The sequence below is a fragment of the Carassius gibelio genome, chromosome A2 (assembly GCF_023724105.1).
Source record: "Carassius gibelio isolate Cgi1373 ecotype wild population from Czech Republic chromosome A2, carGib1.2-hapl.c, whole genome shotgun sequence".
Taxonomy (NCBI): Eukaryota; Metazoa; Chordata; class Actinopteri; order Cypriniformes; family Cyprinidae; genus Carassius; species Carassius gibelio.
Window position 1 is genome coordinate 5,946,411 of NC_068372.1, and position 19,993 is coordinate 5,966,403.

Genomic DNA, 19,993 nt, shown 5'->3' on the forward strand with positions numbered 1-19,993 from the left:
AACGCTATATGTGAGTGCAGGCCAGAGGGGGAGTGGGGAGGGGGGCAATCGTACTCGGGCCCGGTTCATGGCAACCGTGCCTAGTGTGAGTACACCCTTAAAAAATGTGGTTCAGGAAGTGAGTCGGTACAGTTTTCTTTTTCTTTTTTTGCCGTCCCGAGTTGCGGGCGGTTAGTTGAAAATGTTGTTCGGGTGCTGGTAGTTTATACATTAACCCGCACATCACTGGTAGATGCCTCGTTACGGAGCATCTTTCTCTCTTTTTTTTTTTTTTTTTAAGAACCACCAGATGCCACGGTTTGAGAGACTCAAAGCTTTAAATATTTTCCCGAAAACAAAGGAAAGCCTCAGTGTTTTACAAGGCTTCATTTACCCATCACTGCCTCCTACATATTTAATTGTACGTGACATGATTTAAACAGCTTATGTCTTCAAGTCGTGCTCAAGTTGTTCTTAAAAGCCAAAATGTGGCCAGATGTCGACTTTTAAAGTAGTTGGAGCTTTTATTACTTGGACTTGAGTCTCGCCTCCCTCTGCCATTAGGAACGTCTGATATTAAGCAGCGCCACGTAGGATGAGTGTATGACATCAATCACAAAAGCATAAGGATCCGTCTGCTCTATCACTCTTGCAGTACTTGATGTCATACCCTGGTCATTCTGCGAAGCAGCACTTCAAGGCGAATGCGCCTAATGTATGCTACCGTGACTAATGACGTCAGAAAAGCGTCATTACATTATAATGGTTTATGGTCTATTACTGAACGCATAACCGAATGGTCCTTATATGCATCGTGATGCACTGAAAAGACTATTAAGTTCGACACCCCAATCTATAATACATTTATATGCGTGTATATGTTGTATGCAGTGGGAAAGGGTATATTGTCAGGTGATATCCATGCCACTTTGACAAGAAGTGTATCTTTGTATGGAATTAATGAAAAATGCTTCTAAATGACTGATTGGCCTGTGAACTAGGCTAATTGAAATGCATCTTCCTCACCTGAGTCACCATTGTCATTCATGGGCATTTTCTCTGGATTTCTTTTTTCTGTAGGAAGGTGCATCTGCTAGAAAGGCCCAAACACCAGCTCTGCAGCCTGTTCCCAGACCAGGTATGGATGAACTCCTTGAAGTTTAAAGAATTATTCTATGTAATGCGATACAGCTAAAATATTCCATATATGATGTTATCACTTATAGACATTTATTTATAGGGATGCGCACAATATTGGATTTCTTTCCGATATGCTGATAATTTTCAACTCATTTTGACCTATAGCTGATGCCGATAACAATTATTATTTTTAATTTTGGTTAGTTTTTAACAATAATTTATTTGTTTGTGAATTAAATAAGCAATAATAGTTATTTTATAATGACTACGTTGATTTGAAAATAACTATACAAACTATATTAATCAGTAAGAGACCATGCAAGTTGGTGTATTCCCCTTATTGGCAAGACATTTTAGTGTCATTTTTCATGTCGGGCTGATGCCAATATTTATATTTGAAGCCATTGTTGGCCAATTCCGATATTGATCCGATAATATCGTGCATCCCTAGTTATTTAATTTCTCTGTAACTTTTTAAAAGGGGAATCATTTTTGCAGCCATAACTGCAACAAGATTTGTTTTTTCAGGCTATGAGAACCATTTATTCTCCTGAGCTAAACCTTTTTCACTTATGTTTTGTAATTTAAAGTAATTTCTTCTACTTTGATATTTGATATCATTCCATTTGACAATAGTGGTGTTAGAAATTACTCACTTCACATTCACCCTTTTCTTGACCACACAATATCAAGAGTATTTATAAAAAATAATCTGAACATCATCTAATCGCTCACTTAAGTGGTTAGTTCACCCCAAAATTTAAATGTCACTAATGACTCACCCTCATGTTGTTCCAAACCCGTGAGACCTCGGTTTATCCTCGGAACACAGTTTAAGATATTTTAGATTTAGTCCGAGAGCTTTCTGTCCCCCCATTGAAAATGTATGTACGGTATACTGTCCATGTCCAGAAAGGTAATAACCCTTGTAGAATGCTTTGACACTATTTTGACTTCTTGATAAACTATTAATGTTCTTTTGAGTTTGAGATGGCATTTGAAAGCACAAATAATCATGCGTCACATCTGTCATTTTAGTTTGACGTATAAAATATCCAATATATTTATCTAATTACTACAAATTTTCATAGTGGTAGCATGTGCATAACTTATTACTAATTTTCTTTTACAATGTGTCCATATATGGAGTGTTTTTCTTTTATTTACTTATTTTTTTCTTGTCTTTAGTCTCTCAAGCAAGACCACCGCCTAACCAAAAGAAAGGTATGTCTTTAACAACATTAACAAATGTATATCAAATTGTTTTATTTTTATAACAAAATAAAAAAGCACATGAGGATATGGAGACAGAATTCAGGAAAATGTAAGTATTTAATACATCTTTCTCTAGTGTGAATGTATGTAATCTAAAAGATGACTATATATATATGACCACAAAAAGTCATTGCAAACGAGGCTGGCTGTTCACAGAGAGGTAATAGACAGGTGAAGGGGAGGAAAAGATGTGGTTAAAAAAAAAGTTTACAAGCAATAGGGATAACCGCACCCTGTAGAGGATTGTGAAACAAAACCCGTTCAAAAATGTGGGGGAGATTCACAAAGAGTGGACTGCAGCTGGAGTCAGTGCTTCAAGAACCACACAGACATATGCAAGACGTGTTTTCTGAGGTCCAATGTCAACACAGCTGTATACCAGGAAGTTTTAGAGTACTTTATGCTTCCTGCTGCTGACCAACTTTATGGAGATGCAGACTTCATTTTCCAACAGGACTTGGCACCTGAACACAGTGCCAAAGCTTCCAGTACCTGGTTTAACCTGTTAACTGTCACTCACTTTTTTGAAGATACACTTGAATGTGCATGATACAAACCTACATTTTTACAATTCATGACTGAAAACATTTTGTAACATGATTTTGATGTGCCATTTACATGGTAATGCAATGTCTGATTTTAAAATGGGTTTTAAAGGATGAATTTTGAGATTTTATGTTTTCAAGTGATATATAACTTCTGATGATTTCTAAAATGTGATAGAGAAAAAGGCAACGAGGAAGTCTTTTTTTTTAAACAAAGGTCAAAGCTCCTTTTGTAATGTAGATTTCTGAGGGTGCACTCTTGTCATAAATTGATCTATTACTTTTCCTACATAATTTTTAACAAATAATATTGGTAAAGTCAGATGTTATGTCAGACCCAACAATGCAGAAGAGCTGAAGGCCACTATCAGAGTTACAGTATTGTTCAAAATAATAGCAGTACAATGTGACTAACCAGAATAATCAAGGTTTTTCGTATATTTTTTTATTGCTACGTGGCAAACAAGTTACCAGTAGGTTCAGTAGATTCTCAGAAAACAAATGAGACCCAGCATTCATGATATGCACGCTCTTAAGGCTGTGCAATTGGGCAATTAGTTGAATTAGTTGAAAGGGATGTGTTCAAAAAAATAGCAGTGTGGCATTCAATCACTGAGGTCATCAATTTTGTGAAGAAACAGGTGTGAATCAGGTGGCCCCTATTTAAGGATGAAGCCAACACTTGTTGAACATGCATTTGAAAGCTGAGGAAAATGGGTCGTTCAAGACATTGTTCAGAAGAACAGCGTACTTTGATTAAAAAGTTGATTAGAGAGGGGAAAACCTATAAAGAGGTGCAAAAAATGATAGGTTGTTCAGCTAAAATGATCTCCAATGCCTTAAAATGGAGAGCAAAACCAGAGAGACGTGGAAGAAAACGGAAGACAACCATCAAAATGGATAGAAGAATAACCAGAATGGCAAAGGCTCAGCCAATGATCACCTCCAGGATGATCAAAGACAGTCTGGAGTTACCTGTAAGTACTGTGACAGTTAGAAGACGTCTGTGTGAAGCTAATCTATTTTCAAGAATCCCCCGCAAAGTCCCTCTGTTAAAAAAAAAGGCATGTGCAGAAGAGGTTACAATTTGCCAAAGAAAAAAAAATTGGCCTAAAGAGAAATGGAAGAACATTTTGTGGACTGATGAGAGTAAAATTGTTCTTTTTGGGTCCAAGGGCCACAGGCAGTTTGTGAGACGACCCCCAAACTCTGAAATCAAGCCACAGTACACAGTGAAGACAGTGAAGCATGGAGGTGCAAGCATCATGATATGGGCATGTTTCTCCTACTATGGTGTTGGGCCTATTTATCGCATACCAGGGATCATGGATCAGTTTGCATATGTTAAAATACTTGAAGAGGTCATGTTGCCCTATGCTGAAGAGGACATGCCCTTGAAATGGTTGTTTCAACAAGACAATTACCCAAAACACACTAGTAAACGGGCAAAGTCTTGGTTCCAAACCAACAAAATTAATGTTATGGAGTGGCCAGCCCAATCTCCAGACCTTAATCCAATTGAGAACTTGTGGGGTGATATCAAAAATGCTGTTTCTGAAGCAAAACCAAGAAATGGTGAATGAATTGTGGAATGTTGTTAAAGAATCATGGAGTGGAATAACAGCTGAGAGGTGCCACAAGTTGGTTGACTCCATGCCACACAGATGTCAAGCAGTTTTAAAAAACTGTGGTCATACAACTAAATATTAGTTTAGTGATTCACAGGATTGCTAAATCCCAGGAAAAAAAAATGTTTGTACAAAATAGTTTTGAGTTTGTACAGTCAAAGGTAGACACTGCTATTTTTTTGAACACACCCCTTTCAACTAATTGCCCAATTGCACAGCCTTAAGAGCGTGCATATCATGAATGCTGGGTCTTGTTTGTTTTCTGACAATCTACTGAACCTACTGGTAACTTGTTTGCCACGTAGCAATAAAAAATATACTAAAAACCTTGATTATTCTGGTTAGTCACATTGTACTGCTATTATTTTGAACAATACTGTACCTGGTCTCTCATAACACCTGAGCAGTGCCACAGACTGATCGACTCCATGCCACGCCGCATTGCTGCAGTAATTCAGACAAAAGGAGCCCAACTAAGTATTGAGTGCTGTACATGCTCATACTTTTCAGTTGGACAAGATTTCTAAAAATCCTTTCTTTGTATTGGTCTAAAGGTATATTCTAATTAGAGTTGACTAGAACATCCAGAGTAAAAACCAGAATTTAAAATGCTTTTTTTTTAATTATTCATTTATCATACTGCAAGATCCCTGCAGTTAGCTAGTTTATTTTTAACAATTTTTTTTTTTCCCAGGTTCTAGAACTCCCATTATCATCATCCCTGCAGCTACAACATCTTTAATCACAATGCTCAATGCCAAGGAACTCTTACAGGACCTCAAGTAAGTGCTAATAATACTACTATAATATAATATAAATAATTAATTATTTATTTTTATCAAACAACACATATCCCTCATTATTGTTGGAGGTGTTTTCTGTCAAACTGAAATGAAACCATTCTTATGACAACATGAAAGGAGCAAGTTGTCAAACCAGCTGTTCTTGGGCATCAGATGTTCTTCAGAACTTCCTCTATAGTCTCGGGAAAATCCATTTCAGAACTATAATGGAACGAGGAAGATGGTTAAGTAAAAACAACGGATTGACTTGATGATATGATTTTGACAATCAACAAATGGTGATAAACAGAAATGTGAGATGATTAGTCTGTTTGTGAGCTTGATTTCCTGAAGGGGAGCTTAAACCGGTTTATGCACTTGGTTAGGGTATTATAGCTTTAATGAAAAAATCTGCAGTGTCTGCCAAACCAAACAACTTCACTAAACTTTATTTGTAGTGCTCCTCGCATCCTATAATGAACTGAGATTAGTTACTTTTTATAAGAAACAATAAAAATGAATAAGAGTCTCAGCTTTGAAATTGTCAATTCAAACACTTCATGCGTTTAGGCCAAGCATGCACCAACCATCTTTTCAATTTTGTAAGATGAATAGTTTATAAATTTAACAAAAGAGAAGCTTTCAGAGTCTCCTAGTGGTTTAACATTCAACAGGTTAAAGGTGCTAGAATTTGTTGAAAATGCTTGAATTTTAATGCAATGTTTTCAGGGTTTGAAAAATGCTTGGATTTTGGATAAAGTGCTTGAAAATGCAGTTCCATTGGCTTTATAATTTGCTTTCTTACTGAATAGTTAATTTCTTAAGATGAAATAAGCAGCTCTGCTGGAGTTTAAACATGTGGCTGTAGTGTGATCTTTATTAACGTGGATGGAGCGGAGTGGAAGATAAAAAAAACTTGCAATGAGGTTGCTGCTTCAGTCGGGGATGGCTTGAAGATGACAAATTACGGTTAAAACAAAATACTTGTAGCCTCTTATAGAATTTTTGTTTTTTTAATTATTAGTTGCACAGCCATAGTATAAAGTGTTCTTTATCTGGCTGTTAATAGTTTTTTCTTGTCAGGTTTGTCACGTCAGAGGATAAGAAGAAGCAGGGCATTCAGCGGGACAACGAGGTTCTGCTGCAGAGACGTAAAGATCAGGTTCAGCCTGGTGGTGCATCTATCAGTGTCACAGTACCCTACAGAGTGATCGACCAGCCGCTCAAACTCGCCCCACAGGACTGGTGAGCTCCTCTAGTACATTATCTGTGATTTATAGTTGAAACTCATGGTGTTATCAACAGGATTTGCCTGGTTCATTGTTAATGATAGATCCGTTCTTAAACCTATTGAGTAGTGAATTTTGTTTTTGCCAAAAACAATAAAAGCATTATTTTTAAATAATCAACACTCAAATAAAGCTGAGTTGTATACATTTAAATTGCACATTAAGTCAGTCTTTGTATACACTTTTTTTATTTTATTTTTTATTTTTGATGAACAATTCGTTGTGTTTTTATGTAAACATTTAAGCTGTGGCGTTAATACCTTTTCATGACAAATTTATTCAGACATACTTTAAATAATGAAGACACCCCCAACTGGTTAAGTAAAAATATAAAGAATATGTAATGAACTGTATATTTTTAGCGACATGCTCTAAAGTTTAATTAGTCTTTTTGAGGTTTTAAGACACGTATAATATTAGAGACAGTTTATTATGATTATTTGATAGTAGATGTGCTATGAGTAATGCTTAGTGATGCTCAACTGAAACCTATAGACTAAAATATTTATGTTGTGATTTTAAGAATCTTAATTCAATGCCATTGTTTTGTCAATGCTTTCACCCCTCCAAAACCTCATAAATGACTGATTATTCTTGTTGTTTGTTCACAGGGATCGTGTAGTGGCCGTGTTTGTCCAGGGTCCTGCCTGGCAGTTCAAGGGCTGGCCGTGGCTGCTGCCTGATGGATCCCCCGTGGACATATTTGCCAAAAGTGAGACGCAGCACATTATTTACTATACACCACATTGATTACATAAAGGAAAGAGTGTGTTTTATTCATGCTGATGTTCATTTAGTCCGAGCCTTTCACCTGAAGTACGACGAGGCACGGATGGACCCAAACGTACAGAAGTGGGACGTGACTGTGCTGGAGCTGAGCCACCACAAACGACACCTGGACCGGCCCGTCTTCCTCCGCTTCTGGGAAACACTGGACAGGTCAGGATTGCAACTTCTGTGTCTGTCAAACAGTGACTTTTCAGTCTACCTTTAGCATGGCACACACTGGATGCACCTGGAAGACTATACAGGCGCTGAGCTTTTGAATGCTCTAGTGTATAATGTTACAGAAGCTTTTAATTTCAATATTTCAGATAAATATTGATCTTATTGACAAATCACTAAACCATTTTAAATTGTAATGTTTTTTGAGCTGCAAATCAGAATATTAGAATGATATCTGGAGGATCATGTGACACTGAAGACTGGACTAATAATGCTGAAAAAATAGCTTTAAAATCACAGGAATAAGTTACATTTTACAATATATGCAAATAGAAAGCGGTTATTTCAAATAGTACAAATATTTCACAATATTTCTGCCTTTGCTGTATTTCTGATCAAATAAATGCAGGATTGGTGAGCAGAAGTGAAAAAAAAAAGACTGCTAGTGTGTATGAAAATAGAAAACCTTTTATTCCTTTAATCAAAGCTGGATTTTCAGCATCATTACTCCAGTTTTCAGCGTCACATGATCTTTCAGAAATCATTCTAATATGATGATTTACTGCTCAAGAAACATTTCTGATTATCAAATTAAAACAGTTCATATGCTTCATTTTATTTTTCTAGGAAACTTTACAGTTAAAGCAGCATTTTTGTAAAATGGAAAACAACATGCCTTTACTGCCATGGTTGCAGAATAGAGACATTCATTTACATCTTATTGGATCTTGCCTTGACCTGTAGCCCACTTTTTTATTTTCTCTCAATCAAATTTGAGTTTTTTGGTCTGTGTAAACATGCTTAAGATGCTTTTGATCGCTGCATAGTGTCTTTCAAGTTTATCATGTGAAAATGTTTCCAACCTTTTTGTAGTTCCTGCTAAAATATAACTTGAGTCGTGGTGCCTTTAGTAGGTACTTGAGTGTGCAGGAATTCAGTTAAACCGCTTATAAATCTATTTTTAGGTAGTCTGGTTAAATATTGGGACATCGACACAATTCTAATCTGTTTGGCTCTATACACCACCACAATGGATTTGAATTTAAACAAACAAGATGTGCTTTAACTGCAGACTTTCAGCTTTAATTTGAGGGTATTTACATCCAAATCAGGTGAACAGTGTACAACAGTTTGTATATGTGCCTCCCACTTTTTAAGGTACCAAAAGTAATGGGACAATTGGCTGGTCAGCTGTTCCTTGGCCAGGTGTGTGTTATTCCCTCATCCCATTTACAAGGAGCAGATAAAAGGTCCAGAGTTTTTTTCAAATGTGCTGTTTGCATTTGGATTCTGTTGCTGTCAACTCTCAATATGAGATCCAAAGAGCTGTCACTATCAGTGAAGCGAGCCATCATTAGGCTAAAAAAAAAAAAACATCAGAGACATGGCAAAAACATTAGGTGTGGCCAAATCAACTGTTTGGAACATTCTTAAAAAGAAAGAACGCACCGGTGAGCTCAGCAACACCAAAAGACCCCGAAGACCATGGAAAACAACTGTGGTGGATGACCGAAGAATTCTTTCCCTGGTGAAGAAAACCCCCTTTACAACAGTTGGCCAGATCAAGAACACTCTCCAGAGTTTTTTGAGGGAAAGAAGTGGAATGTTATGCAATGGCCAAGTCAATCACCTGACCTGAATCTGACTAAGTATGCATTTCACTTGCTGAAGACAAAACTGAAGGGAACATTTCCCAAGAACAAGCAGGAACCATCACCATCACAAGCATCACCAGGGATGATGATCCGGTGATGTCTATGCATTCCAGACTTAAGGCTGTAATTGACTGCAAAGGATTTGCAACCGAGTATTAAAAAGTGAATGTTTTGATTCATGATTATTAATCTCTCCCATTACTTTTGGTCCCTTAAAAAGTGGGAGGCACATATACAAACTGTATATTCACCTGATTTGGATGCAAATGCCCTCAAATTAATGCTGAAAGTCTTCAGTTAAAGCACATCTTGTTTAATTTCAAATCCATTGTGGTGGTGTATAAAGCCAAAAAGATTATAATTGTCGATGTCCCTATATTTATGAACCTGAATGTATTTTTCAACCCTTATAGTAATCATGTATAGTTCATCATCTGTACATCTCCTCTACAGATACATGGTCAAACACAAGTCCCATCTGAGGTTCTGAGACTGCTGGCCATCCACCGGTCAGCATATCGAGACTGTTGAGATCTTCCCTCCCTCCAGAGACCGGTCAAGATGTACTACTAGACACCTGATGCTCTCAGCCTTCCTGAAAGCACTTAGGAATTCAATCCGCTTCACTTTCTGCTGACACCAGTATGATTTGTTGTCTCTTCCTACACGCGTAGATGAGCAGGTCAGGGCGGGCAAGACGAAATTAGGATCTTTGGGTTGGTCCTTGTCATGTTTTCTCAGTAGATATGTATTTTTCGATTGTAAAGCAGTTGGTGATCAAGTCAGATTCAAAAGGAGATATTTGATATGTTTTTTGTAAAACATGAGCTGGATGAAAAAGCCATTGAAAATGGTGACCTGTTGATATAAATAAAATGACTGCTATGTCTAAATCTCGTTATTATAGATTCACTTTGTTCCTTTCTTTTTTTTTTCTGCATTCTGCCTTCTGTTCTATGAAGTGTAGAGTGGTGCATTGACATTTACTGCAAAAATGTGAATGGTAAAATTAGAGTAAGGCCTTGTGGTTTAGGAAGTGATGGCTTTGTTCAGATCCTGCAGGCATATGAATAACCAGAATTCTGTGGTTATATAAAATCTGTACTTAAGATTGTTCATGGTGAATTTGCTCTCTAATTCAGCAGTATATTGGAGATTGACCCAGTTTAACCCAGAAACCCAAGTTCTGCTTGCATCTAAGAACTTTTGAAATGGAAATTGCAGTTGCTTCCATAAGTCAAAGTCAGTTTTCTACAAGGGTACACTGGTTTTTTTTTTTGTGGATGGTTTTGTATAAATGCGTTTGAAAGTAATGTTTGTTTTTAAACATTTCTGTTGAATGTGGATTATTATAAAAAAAATTATAATAAAAGCTATAAAAAAATTGTGATGCATTTTTTTTCCCTCAGTTTCAGAAAAGCCTATTTTAAGTAGGGATGTGATGGACCCCGAACTGGTTAAAAATTTATTAAATTATGTAACCATTTAAGTCAATTACAATTGGTTGAGGAGATTTATTTGAATATCTTCAGAAAAGTATAGCTGGTATTTTGTTTTCGTGTTGCCTCTGTATAATGCAGTATTTAGTATATAAGAGCAGCGCTGCTTTGTTTACAGAAATAACTGGAAATGCTTTATATGCTATTCTATGATCACTCTCATGCAGCCTGTTAATTTCACAAAGCTCAATTTAGGCTATTGTGTTTTTGCATCAAATGTTAAAATTAAACAATTTAAATAAAAAACATGGTTGCAAAAGCGAAGCGAGGAGAAGACAAGAGATGAGCAAGGAAGATGCCTCCTACGCCCCCTCCACCTCCTTGGCAGACCTTTGCACAGGTTACATACAGTTGGCCCACCCCTCAGCTATTGCATTTCAAGGCAGAGACCGCGTGTGAATGGAGTATGTCAGAGAGGTCCACCAGAGCAGGAACCCGCCTTGACCAGGAAAATCATCCACCTGCTACAGCACCTGGATCAGCAAGCCCTTCATCCAACCAGGTGGTGAGAAAGTAAAAGGCACACCCACCCACTAGTCACAAGCACTTTACATGCTCACAGTTCCATAAAGTTTTCGCTGTTTCCTCAACAAATGTTGCAAAACACCTAATCAGAACACAGCATAACACCACCTCAGGAAGTCATCGCTTCTGCATACATGATGAGCCACGTAAACTCTTGTCTTGGGTGCTGAGTGTTCGCACATGAACAATACAGGCCACAAACTCATTTCGTTTTGGCACGAATGCACACAGTCCTGTTCAGTGTGGTTACAGACTGCAGTTCAAAGGAATAATTTATTCTCGGGTTTTTACTCGATACACCAAAAAAAAAGGGATTTGATCTCTCCATCCCATATAAGATCTTCATGCACTGAACAAATACCTACGGCATTGGTTTTCAACCTGTGGTCCGTGGCCCCCTAGTGGGTTGTGGTGGTACAGGTGGGCCGCCAATTACTATTAAAATAAATAATATTGTTAATATATGTAAAATGTCTAAAGGCCAATTTATACTTCTGCGTCGAGTGTACGTCGTAGGCGATGCCGTCGTGAGCATTTATACTTCTGCGTATGTCTGTTTTGCTCTACAGTTACACCGCCGAAACGCTAGTTGAAGCGAGCGGGTTCCACTGTGTTTACATTCCTCGATCCTCGCGGGCTTCTACGAACAATGGCGACTGAAAGAGAGCGGATCATGTTGGAGCTGGAGCTTATTGAGATCCAAAAACTGTTAATTTTAGTTAAATTACTAATTTCGGAATTTAAAAATGGCGGCTGGTCCAGGGTACAGAAGATCATTCCTGAAATCCGTAGGAGGAAACGTGATACTACCAAGCCGACCAATCACAGATCTTGCAGTCCGCGTCGTCGCAACGCGTAGTTACATTTTTAAGGAGGTGCACTTCAGGGTACGGCGAAGGGTACGACGTATGGTACACGTCAATGCGTATGCTATAAATTGGCCTTAAGTCATAACATAACATCATTTCATATATATAATTAAATGACAAAAAATAAATACTATTTCCACTATTTGAGCTTGCTGATTGGTTTAAGAATAAACCACCAACTTATCCTAGATGTCTTTGCTGCATATGCTACGGAACAATAAATTCAAACATGTATAAATGACTAAACAGGGTGAACATAAATGGCTGTCAACATGTTCCCTCCTGACTGCTTGCTCTGCTGACTGTCTACCCACTGCCGAGCTCTAACTGGATCTGATTTTCCCGTTTTGCTGAGCGGTTCGAGCCCAAATTATTTTCTGTTCATTGCCAGTTCATTCTAGGGCTGTGCAATGAATAGAAATAGTCATAAAAATCACGATTTGAGCGTGTGCGAATTCTAAATCGCTTTATAGCACGATTTTCTGCGGCCTTGACCTCCCACAATATGCTATCCGATCCAATCAGAATGCAATGTGCCTAGAGTGAGAACAGAACAGACTGGGCATATGCCTACGTAACTCCAGGTTCACACACTGTCTGTGATGTGCCTTTTTTCCGAGCCCATGTTAACAGATCAGAGCGTTCACACTGCACACGGTAAAAGGTTAGAAAAAAAATGCAAAAATTAATGAAATCTAGGTGCGAACAGAGAGATTCGCACTCATGCATTATTTTAATGTGCATTCGTGTTACATTAATGCACTCTCGTTGCTGCTTCTGCACTGCAGACAGAGTATGTGTGAACCTGTAAAATGTATAACAAATCTATTTAAACACCTGAGGCACCGCTACAATTAATGAGCTCTATGAACAATGAATGGAAAAGAATAATAGTCCCTGGACACGGGATTTATTTATATTTTTTTGCCACAAGTCTATACATTTTGTTACCATGTTTCAAATTCATCCTGACCTAAGGAAACTTAAGTTCAGAATGCTCATACAAACTACACTGTGCTCAGGCGATTGGTTTACCCCAATTGACTTGAAGGTTGCATATTTTAACATAAGAATATATCTATCCCACAGGAATTTTTTTTCTTGCTAATTACATAGACGATTGGCTAGTGAATTGAAGCACAAAGCAAGAGATCACACAGCTATGGTCCTAGAACATATACAGAGGCTGGAATTAAAATTAAACACAGAAAATTCATGAGGGCAGGACAGGTCAGCTGTCATGTAAACTACCTGGAAATGCTGACCATATTTAAGTATTTTCTCCCTTTTCTGAAAGATCATCATGTTCTCGTGAGAATGGACAGCACTGTGGTTGTGGCTTACATAAACACAGGGAGGTTTAAGATCACTCCCATTACACATGGTGACAGAGGACAATGCTCAATGCCCTCTATTCTTTATTCTGAAAGAGTGCGCCTCTGGGAATAGATGCGCTGGTGCCTCTCACTCTCCTTTACGTGTTCCCATCAACTTCGTCGATATCCCCAGCCCTTTACAGAGTGAGGAAGGAGGGATTGAAAATTATACTGGTAGCTCCGTGATGGTTAAGGGAAATATTGGCTGATGGAAATCATACATATGCTGTACGCTGATCCATGGCCCCTCTCTCATGTTTCCCTACGAGAGATCAGCGTTGTACGCAGCAGTGCCTTTGTTTACTGCAGCACAGATTGTTCTGTCCACCCACGATTTCTGGTATGAGAAGATTCTTATAGTTACTGTTTCAGTTGCTTGCTTTGCTAGTGTGTATACAAAGCTTAATGCTACATCCGTGAACTAGCTGACGTCAGAGGAAATCGCTCAGAACATGTCCCAGTCTACATCATCAAGAGCTACCTGTAGCATGCTTCAGAGTGGGCGGACCAGCGCGTCACCACCCTCTGCACTGGGGGTTCTTGAATGAGCCTTTGTTTATTTTCCGGTGTGAGGAAAATGGGGGCATGGTCCGATTTGCCAAAAGCCTATAGTGAGTGAGCTTTGTAGGTGTGATGAGTGGGTGCGGGGCCGAGAGTCGTGGGAATGGGTCGAGGCCAGTGGAGTGATTGGAAATGAGGGACACCTGGGCCACTCACCAGTCTCGAGTCCAACGGAAGAGATCCAGAAGGATAAAAGAGGAGTTACGTGAAGGAAGAGAGAGGATCAGGCCTGGGTTTTGTGTTTTGGTTTTATTTGTGCACAGCAGTCATCAGCGATGGGTTGTTGTGTTTTGTGCTTGTTTCATTTAAATGTTTGCCGGTTCCCGTCTCCTCCTTCATGTGACAATGAAGGTTTTTACATTGATACAGTAGGTATTCTTAAACTGAGTTTAGCAATGATCCAGTGTATTCAGTCCTCTGGTTGGACAGGATACCACTACGGGTAAAACAGTGGTTGGTTCCTGGGGGCCTGGCTAGCACTCCCCAGACATCTTGCTGGCTCACGACAACCATCAGACTCGGCTATGTGATTCAGTTCGCCTGGTATCCTCTTAAGTTCAGGGGCATCCATTTCACTTCTGTGCTGGACAAAGATCGCACTGTATGGAACAGCAATGGCAGGTCCCTTTGCCTAGGCCCTGTCCTATCATCTGTCCTGACTGGTGTGGGGGGACTTGCCAGCTTTCGCAGGGCATTGGAGGGGATCAGCAATAGCGGTGTTTTTCTTACGGATCCCAATTTGTCAGTCACTGACGTAATGTTGAATGTGACTGACTGAAAGGGAAAGTCTTGGTTATGTATGGTAACCCTTATACCCTGAAGGATAGAATTGAGACGTTACGTTCCCTCGCAACAGTTGATGTACCACCGCTGTACGGCTGAGGCACACCATCTCAGCTCATCAGCGAAAAACTGAATATGTGACCATATGAGCTCTCCTTATATGCTGGCGCTGCGGGGCGGGATGCGTGATGGCAATCTTGCACGCCAACATTCATTGGCTTATTTTGTTAACACTTAAAGGTGAAGAGGAAACGTCAGCTAGCAGCTTGACATTGATGTGGAGGAAGAGCAAGGTGACACACGTGGAGATCCAGTGCAGCCCTTAAACCTTAACCCCACTGGTGATTCCACCCTTGCAGCCCTGGCAGGAATGTTTCAATCATTCCTACAATATCAGAAGGACAGGGATGAGAGGTAAGAGAAAGTCGGCTCAACAGGAACAGTAGTACAAGGTCCTCACTCATCAAGTCACTTAGATGCAGATGAATCTGGAGCTTGCCTGACAAGGAGCTCTCTCTTCTGGATGATCAGTGGCTCAGGTTTTTGATCACATACATCAGTTGCCTACGTTGCAAGACACTTATAATATTGAACATTTTCTTACTACTTTTGAGAGACTGGCAGAAGTATACAAGTGGCCGAAAGAAGAGTGGGCTATTCATCTTGTTCCCCTGCTCACTGGGAATGCAAGAAATGCATTTGTTGCCATGTCACCTGCCTATACCTCTGACTATGAGAGAGTCAAGAAGACATCCTCAAGAAATATGAAATCAAAGCAGAAACCTACAGACTGAGATTTTGAACACTGAACACACCTGCTAACGAGTCACTGATGGAGTTGTATGTCCGCCTAAAAGATTTGTTCTCTATGTGGGTGAAGTTTAATGAAAGCAGCAAGAGGGACCTGATGGACACCATGGTGTTGGAGCAGTATATGGGTGTGCTGTATCCAGAGGTGAAAACTTGGGTGAAAGGGAGAGATCCCGTTACAGCAGAAGAGGCAGCTAAACTGGTTGAAGCATGTGTTGCAGCTCGTAAGGGATTCTCTGAGACCTTCAGATATGCAGTCAGCCTTCAAGCAGCAAGAGGTAAGTCTGAGGGGTCAGGGAGAAGTTTGTACTCTCATAGCCAAGCCCAGATATTACATCCCACCCACCCTAAGCCCACACCACCTACAGCTACAGCACCCATAGACACACATTCGACCCAGCCCAACACTGATGTTATCTGTTATAACTGGGATAAACCAGGTCACACTAGCCCACATTGCCCACTTAAAAAGCCTAAATCAGCAAGGTTGTGTTACGTACCCAGACCCACCCCTACAACTGACAATAGTTCCACCAAAGAGCCCACTATTACAGTTTTATTAAATGGAAAACCAATTACAGCCCTGGTAGACACAGGTTGTACAAGGACCTTAGTACAGGCTCAGTAAATAGCCAGAGATTTGTGCTCTGAGGACACAGTTTCGGTATGTTGTGTCCATGGGGACAAAGCAGATTTACCCACTGCCGACGTTTGTATAGAGGTGAACAAGCAACCATACTTGAACGTTGGTATTACAGCTAATTTGCCTAACCAGTTTTGCTAGGTACAGATATGCCAGTTCTAGCACATTTAGTGCAGAAGACAGCGTGTTGTGGAGTAGTCACTAGAGCTCAACCACAAAATGTAAACCAGTCATCCAAAGAGTCTGTACAGAGCACCCTTAGAGAAATTCCATTTTTCACTGAGGAAAGTGTAGGTGAGACAGGGGTCTCAAAAGAATACAGACTGCAGAAAAGAAGGAATTGGGTTGCAGATCTGATCTGAAAGATTTAACCAAACATTAAAATCCATGCTTAAAACGTTTGTGTCAGAGTCCGGCAAAAACTGGGACCAATGGTTACCTTATCTGCTGTTGTTTCCCCAGGCATCCACCAGGTTTTCGTCCTTCTAACTGCTTTTTGCCCAACAGGTCAGAGGTCCTCTGGATGTCTTGAAGGACAGCTGGGAAGCTAATGACAAGCCAGGCAAGCAAAACATATCCAGACAATCTAGATTAACATGTTGAAACAGTGGCATGAATGTTCCTCTCAGCCACATTCACCACAAGAGGCTGTGAAAGAGCTCTTTGTTCGAGTTGTATAGGAAGAGGATAAAATAGAGGAGCAATACTTACCTGTTCATCAAAGTGAGTGCCACCTAGCCCTTCAACATTTGTCAACTGAACAACGCCAACGACTACTGGAATGCGTCTCGGACAAACTGTTCCTAGACAAACCTGGAAGAACAGACCTTGTCCAACACCACATTCATTTAAAAGACCCAAAAGCCATACGGCAACCAATGAAGCAAGAGTTGGCGTTAATGCAGAACCTGGAAGTCATAGTCATCATCTAGTGAGTGGAGCATCCCCATTGTGCTTGTACCAAAGAAGGATGGTTCTCTCAGATTCTGCCTTGAGTTTAGAAAACTCAATTCAGAAAGCAAATCTGATCCTTACCCCATGCCAAGAGTTGATGAACTACTTGAGAAACTTGGTAATGCAAAGTTCCTCACAACACTGGACCTATGCAAAGGTTACTGGCAAGTCCCACTAAGTCCAGTCTGCAAAGAGCTGACAGCTTTTAAAACTTCATTTGGCCACTATTATTTCAGGGTTCTGCCTTTTAGACTTCATGGGGCACCTGCAACTTTCCAGAGGATGATTGATCAGCTCCTCTTGGCTTTCACTGCAGCATATCTTGATGTAATAATTTTCAGTACATCCTGGCAGGACCATTTGCAACATCTGTAGGAAACATTGTACAGCAAGACTCACCATTCGTCCGGACAAGTGTGCTATTGCCAAGCAGGAAGTGTGTTACCTTTGGTCATGTGCAGGGACATGGAGTCATACGCCCACAGGTGGGGAAAGTCGAGGCCATCAAGCAAGCGGTACGTCCTACAACCAGGAAGCAGGTACAAACTTTTCTTGGCTTAGTAGGGTGGTACAGGAGATTTATCCCCAATTTTTTAAAAAGGGCTTTAGCACTTACTGAACTCACTTAAAAAGAACAGCTTCAACCCATTGCTTCTTCCCCGTGAAACACCGTATTCAACCATGGAGAAGGAGTGCCTGGCAGTTAAATAGGCCTTGGACTCTTTTAGGTACTACCTCATTGGTAGAGAGTTCAGCTTGGAGACTGATCAAAGAGCCTTAACTTGGCTAAACCAAATGAAAAACACAAATGCCTGTATTACAGGAAATTGTGGTTTCTACCAATACAACCCTTTCAATTTAAAGTATCCTATAGATCTGGCCCTGATTTTTTTTGTCTTGGACACCACAGGGAGTGTCACCAGAAGGGGGAGGAAATGTCAAAGTTTAAGATTAGGTTAAGGCACTGTGACTAGCCTCATACACAGTTAATCATTAATACATGGCAAACATTTTAACATCAAGCATGATTCGAATGCCAGCATATAAATGGATACACGGATCTGTAATGGCGTAGTGTATTGTGCATCTGTGTTTAATGAGTATGTTTTATGTTGTTTAATTTATAGTGATCACTGTTGTTACTTTCCAACCAAACTGATCCAAGCACCATTTCATATCATCTGCCATAAAACATTGAAATAACCACAGACACAAGTTCTCTATCTACTATCATTTATTGGGCATTAAACACACAAAAAATTGCAAACACTCACCAGTTTCCATTTTCCAGAACCAAACCTGTGCAATATTCAACCTGGGACTTTTATACATTTACCATGCTGAGCAGCCATTTTGCTGTGACATCATATGGTGAACTTGTTATTACTTGCACTACTGTCTGTTCATCCAGAAACACGGAGTAATCCATTTGCACACTGAAATATTTTCTATGCACTTTACTGTCCATTGCAATAGTGTAAATGATGTTCATATGTTCATAGTTCTGCCAATAGTGTACATACACTTTTCTAAAATACATCTGTATGGTATGTTCATAGTACACCTATCTGTATATCATGCTGATAGTATTTAAAATCTGTAAATTATGTCCATAATACTTATCTGTATAGTTATTGTACATATTGAAGACTTGGTATATCCTGTACTTACTGCTTATTGCACTTCTGGTTAGATGCTAACTGCATTTCCTTGCCCCGTACCTTACATGTGCAGTGACAATAAAGTTGAATCTAATCTAATCTAATATGGGTCACCAGTTCATGCCTGTACAAAAATGTATTGTTTCTGGTGTTTAAAGTCTTGATGGTTGTTTGATATGTGTGTTGAATTGTGAGTTTTTACTTATTTTCATTAATGTATATTTTGTTGCCAAGTGATTTGTATGTATGTATGTATGTTTCTATACCCAGAGGAGAAAGCCCCCTACCAATTTCAGAATGGTTCCATCCTGGGGCAGAGCTAAGAGTATAACATGGCTCCCACACAGTTAGTCAGTGTGGGTTGTTGTAGGATTTTGTGTTTGTAGTCTGTATACGGAGTAAATAGCTTTTTTCTTGCTTATGGGGTTCAAATCAATTGATTTAGCTGAACTAGCTTGTGAATACTTTGTATAAAGTGTATATTTTGTACATTTCTATTTTCTTTTTGATTATTTTGTTACTTTTACACCATGTGTTGGGGTTTGTTACCACGTGTGTGCGCCAACAAAACTCCCCTTCACCCGACTCCAAGAAGCTTCTGTGTCACTTTTGCCTCATATCCCCACAGTCAAATCCTAACAACTTCTATCTCATAACAACTATCTCATAATTTTACATGTCAGTTTCAACTTTGTGTCATAATTGAATCAATTTAGACTTGTCATACTTATAAGTTTTATCTCATCATTTTGACTGTCATACTTTTATTGCCAATTATGATGTCAGTTTAAACGCTCAACATTTTTGTCATCAATGACCTTTTATCTCACAGATATAACTTTTTATTTCATAGTTGGCTTAATTTTGATCTTTTTACATCACAATTCTGATTAATTAAATAATTATTTTTTTCTCTATAATAATTCCTTATATTTATATAGCACTTTTCTAAGCACTCAAAGTGCTTTACATTGTCAGGGTGTATCTCCTCATCCACCACTAGTGTGCAGCATCAATGCGACGGCAGCCATAGTGCGCAAGAACTCTCTCTTTCTCTCTCTTATGTGATAGAAA

The 19,993-nt window shown here is 39.3% G+C and overlaps 1 protein-coding gene across 1 annotated transcript in view; it reads left to right on the forward strand.

Moving 5' to 3' along the window:
- The window catches only part of LOC128025039 (parafibromin), a 30,121-nt gene extending 19,977 nt beyond the window's left edge, over positions 1–10,144 (forward strand). The window contains exons 11-17 of the mRNA XM_052611020.1: positions 1,060–1,117; positions 2,308–2,343; positions 5,262–5,349; positions 6,433–6,594; positions 7,250–7,350; positions 7,436–7,577; positions 9,692–10,144. Coding sequence (XP_052466980.1) covers positions 1,060–1,117; positions 2,308–2,343; positions 5,262–5,349; positions 6,433–6,594; positions 7,250–7,350; positions 7,436–7,577; positions 9,692–9,728 — 624 coding nt within the window. The 3' untranslated portion in view covers positions 9,729–10,144. The remainder of the gene's footprint in view (positions 1–1,059; positions 1,118–2,307; positions 2,344–5,261; positions 5,350–6,432; positions 6,595–7,249; positions 7,351–7,435; positions 7,578–9,691) is intronic.
- The last annotated feature ends 9,849 nt before the right edge of the window (positions 10,145–19,993 follow it).